At 41.5% G+C, this 12819-nt stretch overlaps 1 protein-coding gene across 5 annotated transcripts in view; it reads right to left on the bottom strand.

The window, feature by feature from the left end:
• The window catches only part of LOC133646103 (rho guanine nucleotide exchange factor TIAM2-like), a 288867-nt gene that overhangs the window by 112089 nt on the left and 163959 nt on the right, over positions 1-12819 (bottom strand). For all 5 annotated transcript variants that reach the window (XM_062041113.1, XM_062041111.1, XM_062041114.1 and 2 more), the window contains exons 5-8: positions 10863-11035; positions 8310-8534; positions 1931-2116; positions 1594-1731 (exon numbers count right to left, since the gene is read on the bottom strand). In XM_062041113.1, coding sequence (XP_061897097.1) covers positions 1594-1731; positions 1931-2116; positions 8310-8534; positions 10863-11035 — 722 coding nt within the window. The remainder of the gene's footprint in view (positions 1-1593; positions 1732-1930; positions 2117-8309; positions 8535-10862; positions 11036-12819) is intronic.

Here is a 12819-nt window from a genome sequence, read left to right on the forward strand (position 1 = left end):
CCACCTCAGCCTCCTGCACTGCACCATGCTAACTGAGCCTTATTCGAGAAGCCGGCTGGAGCTCCACGGGAAAAGTAACAACTTACACAAATGTCTTGCAACTAACAGACAGGCGTTAACACTTTAATACCAATGCTACACAGAACAGGTAGTTAGATAATGGCAGAGCAAAGTGGGGATGTTTTGTAGCAGTCATAACTTAGGAGGCAATAGTTTACCTAATGAAGAACTTACTTGACACTTAACTCAAGAAACCCAGATGACCTCATAGCATAATGACGGTACACTCCAGACCAAACTTCACTACTCGTTTTCTATAAACTTACAACTAATGAGCAGAGGTCCATAAAAGACAAGAAAGCGGTTGTTTCCTGTAGCATTTCTTTAAATAGGTCCCCTTACAGTGCACATATATACACTTGGTGGGTTATCCTTGTATCAATAAATAACAAGTGTGGTCTGCTGCCCACTGCTCCCCAAGGGGATGGGACAAATGCAGAGGACAAATTTCACCACATCTAGTGTGTGTGTGACAATCATTGGTACTTTAATCTTTAATCTTTAAATGCAAACCTGACAAGTCTTAAAATCGCACCCTGGGGACTGGTTTAAGAATGCGCCCCTGTGTTTTTGTTAATGGTAAGGAGGCTGAAGGATGAGATTATGTGCTTCCAATTAGAATCTCATTTGAGGGAAGTGATTATCGAGTGGAGCATGACTGTAAATAAAACACCTATTGTTTTTTCCATATCAAAACTCGCAAGATAGATTTTTTGGAGGCACACACCATATGTTGGAAAACTGCTTGGCAATTAAGAGGTGTTCTATCAAAAGAAATGTTTTCCCTGTGCTGGCTGGACATCTAGAGAGCAAATGTTCACATACTGTACAAACATGCACCTTGATATTGTGGGAAAAAGCTGATGAATTTGACAAGGGCACTATAAATGAAATGTGTGGTTGGTTACCTGCCACAGCTGTATAAAAGCCTTGCTAATCTAGCCCACCCAAGACTTTTATTACCGTGGGCTTTAATGGAGATTCCAAGGTAAAGTGTGCATCTGCACAAAGCATGAAGGCATCGATCCTGACATAAGGTTTGTGTTTTGGGTCATCCTTTTCCACCAATTAGCATAGCTGCTTACAGACTGTCATCTAGCTCTGATCCTGTCACACACAATTTCTTGAGTACTACTTTAATTTAAAGTCGCGACAGCTGCAGTGATTTTGGCCACAGGGAAACAGCATTTGCGCTGCATTTTGAATCTACAGGTACCTGCATTATAAATGAAACACACAATTTAGGGTTGTTTATCATCTTTAAAAGAAAACTAAAATAAGAAAATTAGTATGTTAAACAGTCTAAGCCATTAATTGTGACACTTACAATTTGTTCACACACTAAAAAAATTATAATGAATTTATACTTTATATCTTTCTTTAACTTTGATCATTTTGAAGGCCGATTTGGGATTTTGCGGCTGATCTTCCAAGAACAAAAACATGTTGCTTTAGCCAACTCTTGAGTTTATGTTCAAGATTTTGATCCAATGCACGTGTCTCTAATGTTTTGAATTTTGAGTTTAATCCTACCTGTGATGCAGAAACCCTTTTGCCCTTTTTGGTCAAGTTGTCAAGGCCTTTGAGGGAGGAGAAAAGGCTACGCTTGTGCTTTCTGAACGTTCGTGACAAAGAGCGCCTCCGCAGTGTAGCCTCGTCTCTGGAACAAACCTGGACAAAAGATCTCTGTTATGACTATAATCAATCACCTCAACTTTTACAATACATCACAAACAACAGCACATTTGCAAAGACGTTTTACATAATAAACAAATATTTCTAAAACTTGTGCTGGACAGGACAGCAGAGGTAAATTCAAATCAAAGGAATGCCAAGAGGATCTAAACATAAGTCCTTCCCTGTGTCTCACCAGTGCGTGGAAAGATGAGACAGATAAGATCCCCAGGCGGCCCAGGATGTTTTTGGTGGGACGGCTAGCAATTGCCAGCAGGCTCTTTGGGTTTGGTAACTCTCCACCCTGAAGACTGGCCAGGTAGCAGCGCATCCTAAAGAGATCTAAATGAAACCTCTCTAGGTTCTGCTCCCATTGCTGCATCTAAAGGGGTGAGAATGAAATATGTTAGTTAGTTTGGTAAACTTCAGGTGTTGAATGGTGAATTGGAGTGGATAAGGGGGAGTTGAGGACAGAAGGAGAAATAAAGAAAAGAGAGCGACAGAGAGGGAGTAAGGGTCAGCAAAGTACATGAAGCTGTGATTACTTGCAGCTGTTGGTGGAGGCGGAGGGCATAAATTGGAGGGATGATATCTAACAGAGAAGTGAGGGCGTTGGCAATAAATGCTCATTTTAATGCAAGTCAGAGTAATGGTGATGTTACACAGACCAGCCGTTAACCCCAACTATTTACAGTTGCTTCCTCCATTCCTCGTTGCCCTAAAGAAGCTCAGAGAAGTGCCCGTTTGGTTGGCTAGAGACTAGTTTTAACGAGAACACTCTGGCGAAACAATCCTGACTACAACAACTGACTTTTAATAGGTCTCAGCTGCACTGTGAGTTCATTTACAATAATGGAGCCCTTGGCGGTGTCCCATTAGGGCACTTTTACTCTCATGGCATTCTTTAAAACCAGAAATATACCTCGGTGGGACATGGGAAATATGAAGTTTTATGAACCAGGGACTGCAAAAATTGCCATAAGACTAGCCAGTACAAGAATAGGACTATGTAGACACAGACACTACGCAGGTGGCCTCGTAATAAGCCTGAAGTTTGTGACACTGGCTCAATGATTCTCATGAGGGTGGACTGGAATCTACAGTATTTTAAAAAATCGCTTATGAAATGTATTTAGCACATTTTATCTGAACGATAGTCAACTCTTTTGACATAAATATAGATATATTGAAAAAACAGTGGGAAAGCCGATGTGTTTACTTTGTAATGAAGTAAACTCAGTCTCGAAAGAATATACCTTGCGTAGGCACTTTGTCACCAAACATCCCAAATTTGATGCAGTCCATCTCCCGTTTGGATACACGCATAAGAAAATTACAAACGTTGCAAGACAAGTACGAGCGAAGCAGGACTATCTTGTCCCTGGCCTGTTCTTTACAGCAAATGACAACCACAGCTTCGCTCCGGATAGCATTGATGTTTGGAGAAAAAAAAAACATTCACTGACGCAGACAAGACAAAGGACTGCATGCATACTGGCCGCTATGGATGAGGTGGTATCTGATGAAAAATTAAAAACTAGGTAATGGCATCCATCAGATCAATTCTGTTGTTGGATACGGCGGCTGGAAGACGAGTAGACGCTTTGGCAACCAATGTTTTTAAAACTCTTTTTGATAAACTGAGGGCAGCTGATGTCATGTCAATTGCAGTGGATGAATCTACCAACAAATGTGACACAGCTCAACTTTGTGGTGTTTATATGTGCGCTTTTTTGACGGTGGACTGCTCTAGAGAGGACATCTTAGGGTTGTTACCACTGGAAGGTCAAACAACCAGGGAAATCATGTTCCAAAAGAATGCTAACTTTTTTAAAGATCATGGACTTATTAATCTTGACCAAGTTACCTTGCTGGTTATGGGTGGTGCTCCATCAATGACGGGGAGGATAAACAGCTTGTATTCGTGACTGTGAACAGTGGCGCAGAATATGAAATTTCTTCACTGTATCATACATCTGAGCGTATTGTACGCAAGACTTAGTAGTGAGTTGAAAAATACCATGAACACGGTGATGACCATTATGAATATCATCAGATAATCTTCCAGTCTTCAACACTGTTTCATAAATTAGTTGCTGATATATCTGCTGAGCACAGCAACCTCCTGTTACACAATGACGTCAGATGGCTGAGCAAGGGTAATGTTCACAATAGAGTTTGTGAACTTCAGGAGGAGACTGTCACTTTCCTACTTGAATGCAAACACAAAAAGGCCAATTGGTCTGAGATAGGCTCCAGCACCCCTCGCACCCCCGAAAGGGACAAGCGGTAGAAAATGGATGGATAGATGGGTTTCTATTGCAGATGATTGATGAGGGATTTGAGTCTAAAATGTGCTTTTTGAGCAACATATTGTGTTTTATCATCTGAACACTCTTATTCTTAGTCTACAAGGGAACAATATCACAGTTGTTGATATAATTGAAAACCTCATCTGATTTCAACAACAGCCTACTTCAATTTCCCACACTTTTGACTTTTTGAGTCATCACCCAGTGCCACAGTAACCTAAAAAATGTCAATTGTTTTGCACAAACAGAAGGGTAATATTTCTACCTAATTTATTAGTTTGATATTCCCAAAATGTTGCTGCAAGCAAAAAGGACCCATTCACCAGTGCAACAGATAACTCTTTGGTTTGTCTCAGAAGACTTAGAATCCTACTTAGAAGCCTACTTGTCTTCTAAGACAAACCAAACAGTCTTTTGGAATAATGATGCACCTTATTTTAGTATACATTTATGTGAAATCTAGTGACTGGAAAAATATATTTATAACACTTGCTGTTATAAATATAATCATTTGCTGTCATACAAAAACAGCTTTGTTGAAAAGACAGCATTTCAATGTTTCTGGCATGCTGTTTGAAGTAAGCATAATAAGAGAGTGTACGTCCGGCTCCTGAGCCCTTGGGGTCTTAAAACTTTGGCCCTCTTCAATATGTAGAGGGTATGTCTATGAATGTTCTCATTCATCCAGGTCATTGTAATCTCAGGGCATTCAATCGATCACAACTGGACTCTTTGGTTTGTCTTGGAAGACGCTTCACCTCTCATCCGAGTAGGCTTCATCAGTTGGTGCTCATAGACTTAAATTGGTCAGATCTGGATCTGAGATTATGTAGAGGGTAATGTAGCAACAATTGTTGCTGACTTTTTAAAGACCATGGACTTCAACTGTTGGTATGTCAATAATTTTTTGTAGTTTTGTTAAGGCTTACAAATTCAGGAAATACGTTTTTGTTGGCAAAAACCAAAATATTTAAATGAGCAGTATATATTTTTTAAATATTGTGTTGATACTGTTAAACTGCAAATATAGCCCTGTGCATAAAATTGGGTATAATGAGCAGATTTGGGGCACAGGATGCTGATGCAGAATTAGTCAGGTGCTCAAATAACATGGGTGCAAGAACAACACAAGAGAGAATGATCCCATCATGTCATATTCGTGATTTTGACATCTGACCCCAGAATTAATATTAAATACCTAATTCAAGTTAACCGTTTCAATGCAACAAGATCCTAATGTGAGTAAGTGAGTGAGTGAGAGTGACAGAACGAGAGCGAGAGCGAAACAGACAAGGACAAAAGGCAAACTTCAAAAGAAGACTGTTGGCAAAGGTTTCGACAGACATGATTGGGGGTGGAAGGGTATATCAAAGTTGTGCCCTGTTAGTTCTGGATACCGCCAAAAGAACCTTAAATCGATAATCGGCCTCTGGGCGCCCGCATCAGAGTACCTTACCCCTCTGACCCTATCATTGACTCCAAACCCCATCTGTCTCTAAACCTACACTGAGCTGGTACACAGGCTAATCAGAAACATATGAGCACACAATCACAATGACATATTCTTTACTGAGAAGACTGACTGGAGGAGATTATTAACTACATAAATTTAACAAGGTTTTAAAAAATGAATGCTTGAGTGGACAAACAAGATTGTATTTTATTTATTTAAATGTCCTGTCCAGCCACTCAGGCAAATTATATTGTTGATGTAGAAAGATGCCCATATCTGCTGTAAAGAATTGCTTTACAAACAAGAAGGGTGGGATACTTCTCTTGCTGCCTTATTTGTATTTTACTTTCTTAAATGGATGTATTTAGAGTTTGGCACAGCCGGACCGGAGCAGGAGGGGATAGAAAGAAGAAAAATAAAACAAGGGGGGAATTTGCGGGGACACAAGGGGGATAAGACAACAACAACAAAAAACAACAACAACAGAACATCAGCAAATACAATGTATACGAATATGATACTAACATTATAAAAAAGAACCAGTTAATGAAGTAGATACTAAGTAATAACACAGAAATGACAATGAACGTTATTGCACTACAAATGGAGCAATAAAAATACCAATAGAAATAACACTATTGATAATGCCCATCTATCCATTTTTACCGCTTGTCCCTTTCGGAATATTAATAATAATTACCTCTATTATCAACATTAAATCCTTTCAAATGCAACAATACATAAATGGAATGAATACTTGAATTACAAAAGAAAGCAGATAAAGAGGGGGTATTAAAGAGGAGCAGACTATATTAATTTTATAGATTGTTATTGTAAAAATAGTCTAAGCTTTAGCAGGTTGCCCTGTTCCCACCAAGTTTCCCCCGGGGGTGGGGGGAGGGGAACAACGTTAATAAATGTTTGATGAAACGTGATTAAATGTGTAAGTAGACGTATTTACTGTATATGTGCATGTGTATATGTATGTATGTTTGTACAGTGAATGTGTGTATGGGTGTATGTACCGTGTGTGTGTGTGTGTATGTATGTATGGTTATACGTCTGTATGTGTGTATGTTTGCATGTACAACATTTTTGTCTCCCAGTATTTGCAAGAGCCAAAGTATGACCCAGCCACCCAGATCAGTGAGCAGGAAACAAGGGACCACCGGCCCCACGCAAGCAAGCCGGCCAGCGACAGGACCTCTAAGACCGGGCCCACGGTGCCTCCGGGCAGGCCTAGGGCAGGCCGTAGACAGATGCGCCCGGCCAAGGACAAGGCACGGGAGAAGCAGGAGACAACCAGCCCCTAAGCCAGCAAAAGACCACATCCCACGCAGGCAGAAAGACGGACACCCCACCCGAGTGGCCCAGACACTCCCTGCAGTCGAACGGGAAGTCAGCCAGGGGCCACCCTCTGCACCCAGCAGCCACGGGTGCCCCCACGACAAACAACCAACAGCAATAACAACCGCTGCAAAACACCTGAGGCCAGCATCACCACAGCAAATCAAAACGAGCGAAAAACTCAGACCAAAAACCACACACCGACAAAACCATGGAGACCAAGCATCGCAAGTTCTCTAGCCAGGCCAAACGCCAACATGCAAACAAGAGACATTAACTCCACCTCCCGCCAAGAAACTTCACTCCCCAATCCAAACACAACACCGCCCAATTAACCGTGCAACAGCACTCACACCAAAAGGCTGCGGTGCCCCCCGCACCAGGCCAGAAAAACACCCAATGTCCCCGCTGCCAAGAAAGCACACTCACTCAACCCAGTCACCTAACAAAAAATAAAAAACAGCCCGGCGAAAAGACCCCAATGCGTGCACAACTACCCTGAGTACACCACACAACACAGAAACAACAATGTGGCCGTGACCACCCCACAACAACTCCATCAGCCATTCCACTCTTCACCCCTGCAACGTATACCTGAGGGTTCCCCACCCCGTCAGTCCGCCCCCCCCCAATGCGTTCACAAGAGTCTCGACTGGGGAACAAAGCCTCCATCACCATCCATCCCTTTTCTACCGCTTGTCCATTTTGGGCGTGGCGGAGGGTGCTGGAGCCTATCTCAGCTGCATTCGGGCGATAAGAGGAACGACGCCTCCCAACGGGGAAAGACGCCAACGCATCTTGCCCACATGCCAGCACCCAAACCAGCCAGCAGGCCAACACCAGCCGGCCTTCACAATCACATCAACGTGTGGCCACCAACCACGGCCCACCACTCCAATTCAACAGAGCAACGCCAAACGCCGCCAAACAAGATAAATATTTTGTAATTCTTAGGCTACAAGAGCTAACAGAATGTTTGGATGAGTTATCCATCCTCATAAGCAACAATGTGTTGTCTGCCACCAATGTACAAACATCAAATGAGGTAATTGTTTAGAGTTTCACTGTCTTTTACCTATATAAAATCGTGTAGGCTGTAGCACAGTCCTCGGTGCCTGGGATCCTCCCCCTGGCTATGAAGAGGAGAAGGAGGTGTATAGTAGTAATACACGTTAAGAGCCCATTACAAGGAAACATCTGGAATCCTAATCTGGAAGGATGTTCCTGTGGGCCCCTTGTGAAGCATTTGGGGATTGATGCATATAAGCCATTTATCCCACAAAAATTAAAATGCAGGGTTGTAACCACATTAATAAAATTCAGTATGATAAGGCAAAGCACATCCTGTGGCTGGTGAAAAACCAACATACATACACACACCAGGAGTCTAAAATTAATAAATGTTACCCCTTCTTAGAAATCAATTCTACAAATATCAAAAGATCAATAAGTCATCGGCTTACCTGATTTTCAATGGCCTTGCGGTTTTTGGGGTCATTGACGACAATCAGCTGAAGCTCAGCCATTTTCTTCATTTTCCCATCCATATCAATCTTCTGCAACAGGCCACGGACCTGGCTCCGTAGCAGACGGACTGTATCCTCCTTTCCCTGGCGCTTGGCCAGCAACGAGGCACTGGCTGAGTGGATGGCTGTCACCCAGTTCTCTAGGTCAGTCAGGTTGGTGGCCTGCATGGGGGAGGTTAACATTAACTCAGTTTGATCATTTGGCAAAACCATAATCCTTGCTTAATACAAGATTGATCCTAATAAATCTGAAATGATTTCATTGCCATCCATCACAATAAGAACATTCGATGGATGACAAACTGTGCTGAATCAATGCATGCACTCTTAATTAATCTATAATAAAAACAATTTTTTTAAAAGCAGTGGCTATGAACTTCCCGTAAATCAGTGGTCCCCAACCTTTTTGTAGTTGCGGACCGGTCAACGCTTGAAAACTTGTCCCACGGACCGGGGGGGGGGGGGGGGGGGTGTTCATAAAGAAATACAATCATGTGTGCTTACGGACTGTATCCCTGCAGACTGTATTGATCTATATTGATATATAATGTATATATTGTGTTTTTTATGTGTTGATTTAATAAAAATAAAAAAAATAAAAAAACAGTTTTTTTAATTTTTTTTTCTTGTGCGGCCCGGTACCAATCGGTCCGCGGACCGGTACCTGGTTGGGGACCACTGCCCTAAATCAAGCCTACATTCTATTATTGTCTTGTTTTGAAATTAATTAGTTGAACAATAACTTGTGTGAAAACAAGTCGTGTGAAAAACGGACATATAAACTCAACATGATGCCTGTGCCTTTATCCTCTGGGGTCGTTTAACGCCCCACTTTATTACGACGCACAGTAGGTCTGAAACCAATAATGCAGTCTGGCAAGATTATATTGTTGAGTGGTTTGGAGCTATTGATATGTACAACCCAAATTCCAGAAAATATATTGTTTTCAAAACAGTTTGAAGACATCTGGGCATCAACATTAGGAGTTTCTGGAGTTTTGGTATGGGAATTTCGTAACATTGTTGCCTGAAATAGGTTTTCAGCTGCAGAAGTTAAACTGATAAAAATTACACTTGTATGGACTAAATGAGCTAATTTCAGATGTGATGCTTGTTACAGGTCTCAAAATATTTGGTACCCAGGCAATATATGGCTAAAAAAGTAAAAGGTTTAGCGAGGAGAACATCTATCAAGTAATACATGATGCATTAAATGTCTTTCTATGGAAGAAAGTTTAGAAGAGAAGGCAGGCCAATTCATCACCCTGACTCTTCTCTGATCTAGCCATGCTATTGTAATAGCTGGAGTATGTTGTTTTGCATAGTCCTGTTGAAATACACCAGGCCTTCCCTAAAGCAGACGTTGTTTGTGTGGGAGCGTATGTTGCTCTAAAACCTCAATATACTGTAACTTTCAACATTCCGAGTTCCTTCCAAAACATGCAAGCTGCCCATACCGTTTGCACTTCTGCGCCATCATACCATCAGGGATGCTATCTTTTGAACTGATAACAGACTGGAAGGTCTCCCCCCTCTTGAGATTGGAGGACACAGGCTTAGTGATTACCGAGCAAAGTCAAATTTGGACTTGTCTGACCATAGAACATGTTCCACTTTGAAACTGTCCATTTCAAATGAGTCTTGGCCAACAGAACACAACATCACTTCTAGATAATGTTTAAATATGATATAATATATTCTTCATGATATAGCTTCAGTTGGTATATGTGGATGGCACTGCTGATTGTGTTCACTGACAGTATTTTTTGGAAGTATTGCAAAGCCCATTTAGTAATGTTAATGACACAATCATGCTAAAAAGGGATGCCGTGTTGTCTGAGGGCCCAATGACTACTGGCATGCTTCTGCCTTTCTAAGACATTCATTCCTTTTATACTCAGAGCATTCAATCGATCACAACTGGACTGTTAAGTCTGTCTTAGAATAAGTTTTGCCTCACAACCAAGTAGGCTTAATCAGTTCATGCTCATAGAATTAGATTGGTCAGATCTAGTCTTATACACATAATGGTCAGACACAGTCTGGTCAATCTAAGTCTATAAGCATGAACTGATGAAGCCTACTTGGATGAGAGGCAAATTGTCTTTTAGGACAAAATGAACATTCCACGTGCGAATGTTCTGTGAATACAATGACCTGGATTGATTAAAACATCCAGACATTCCCTGTATAAGTAATCATGTTACACACATAACAATTAGCTTCAACATTTGTTATGTTATCTATGTTCTGTTGTAAATAAATGTGATTAGAAGTCTTACTTTTCATTTTGTTACAAACTAAAGAACTTCCAACTTTTTTGGAATTCAGGTTGTACAGGTCAGTAGGCACGAGTGGCAAATGTGCCCAGACTTCTTGAGAGCATACCCTAATCAAGCTGGCATTGCTCATGTCATACGCAACACAGCAACTTGACGTAGGCCCATGCTTCCGCATTTGCACAATAACTATACATGCCATTGTTTTCACCTGAAAGAGGTAGATATCGCCATAAGAGTTGCTGAGGCAGAAGACGTTCTCCTTTTTCGGGTGCTCTGGAACAGCCTGGACAATGCTATCCTCAGCCAGAAGAGAGTAGCGAGGTGTGACCTCCTCCTCTTGAGAGCCATTACAATATGACTCATAAAAGAGCAGTGTGCATCCTGATAGAAGATGAAAGGTACAAATATGATTAGAGGTTGAGTGAGATAAGCAGATAAGTATGTAGTCTTCATGCTGTTTGGTGATTTGCTGCAGTCAACAAATAAACTTCAATAACTGAGGAGTAAATTAAAACAAACACATTTTGTAAAAACACCAGGCTACCCAGCTAATTGATGACTATTTATGTTGCTCCGCATTCTGCAGTTAAAACTAAAATGTTTAATTGCATCCGTAGAAATTATTGCCCCTTCATTCAAGATTGTTAATGAGGTGAAATGTCACTGATGCTAGACAACTTGGCCCAGCTCACAATCTTTGGTCAATATTTTGATGGTGTTAGGGGCCCTGTGTTCTTATGCGTCACTTGACACATTAAACCATGCCTCTGTGGACTTGTCTGTGTCATGATAAAATTTAAATAGACTATTTACATGCTGAAAAATTAAGATTCCTGGATTAATTATTAATTAATCAAAGGGGTGATAGTATAATTATTTTTTTATTTTTAAAACTTCCTTTTGGTCTGCATAACATGTAATGATGGTTATTTTCAAAGACTCTGAGCCATCTGGGAACGTAAAATAAATTGGGGGCTTGTCCAAGAATTTTCTTAAATCTGAATTGCCTGTAGTTTGTTTGGCGTACTTGTGTGTGCGATAGACCAGAATGGCACGAGTATTTGAATTAGATGAGTTTATTTGTAAACCGACAGAAGTCGTGTAATTTTGATTGCGGCACACTATGACATAGACATTAGTAATGTCTCTCTGAAAAAGGACATCAAGTCCAACGTGTGGGACCAGCTAGTCACGCTTGGTGTGTTTTCTCTGTCCTCAGATGCTCCCAACTCTGATGCGGCAGTGGGTGCTTTTGTCTGTAGTCCTCTTCTTTCAGATGACGAGGCTGTAGGCAGAGTACCACTTACCCTCCCCAAGTTTCAAGGATTTTCGCCAGTCAGTTCCCGGACTAGTGGTTCGGTAGACGGAGCTAGGTTGAAGGTCCGGTTGGCTAGTCACGAACATGAGGCAAATGACAGATGAGAGGCACGGGCGTTTGAACATCAGTTGACAATTGCTAAGATTGAGGCTGAGACAAAGATAAGGCTGCGAAAGCTGGAGCTGGAAATGACTGATGCGCAGTCTACCGCTCAGAGTAATCCCACACCTACATCAGATACATATGACATCAGGAGACAAGTGTGTATTCCACAATTCAGGGAAACTGAGGTGGATGTGTACTTTCAAACATTTGAACGGCTTGCCACTGGTCTGCGCTGGCCTAAGGCTATTTGGGCAACTTTAATGCAGAGTAAAGTGACCGGTAAGGCTCAGGAGGCGATAGCGGCCTTGTCTATGGAACAAAGTATTGACTATGAGGTGGTTAAGGCTTCAATCCTACATGCTTATGAATTAGTGCCTGAAGCTTACCGACAGAAGTTCAGGGACTATCAAAAAAACCATGAACTAACATTTGTGGACTTTGCCAGAGAGTTAAGCGTTCATTTTGACAGGTGGTGCAAAGCGAGCAAGGCCTCAGATTTTAACTCTCTTCGAGAACTTGTCCTACTGAATGCTTTTAAAAAGTGTGCTCAGAACGATGTGTGGTGTACCTAAATGAGCAAAAGGTTACCACATTGAGAGATGCATCAGTTTATTCTGGTGAGTATGTTCTGACACATTAAACTGTGTTTAGGCCATCTCCTGAGAAACCTCCTGTCGCTCCATCCTTTTCCCCATTACAAGCCAGGGCTCGTGCTAAAGAACGAGAGTGCTTTTATTGGCAT

This window comes from Entelurus aequoreus, linkage group LG03 (genome assembly GCF_033978785.1).
Source record: "Entelurus aequoreus isolate RoL-2023_Sb linkage group LG03, RoL_Eaeq_v1.1, whole genome shotgun sequence".
Classification (NCBI taxonomy): domain Eukaryota; kingdom Metazoa; phylum Chordata; class Actinopteri; order Syngnathiformes; family Syngnathidae; genus Entelurus; species Entelurus aequoreus.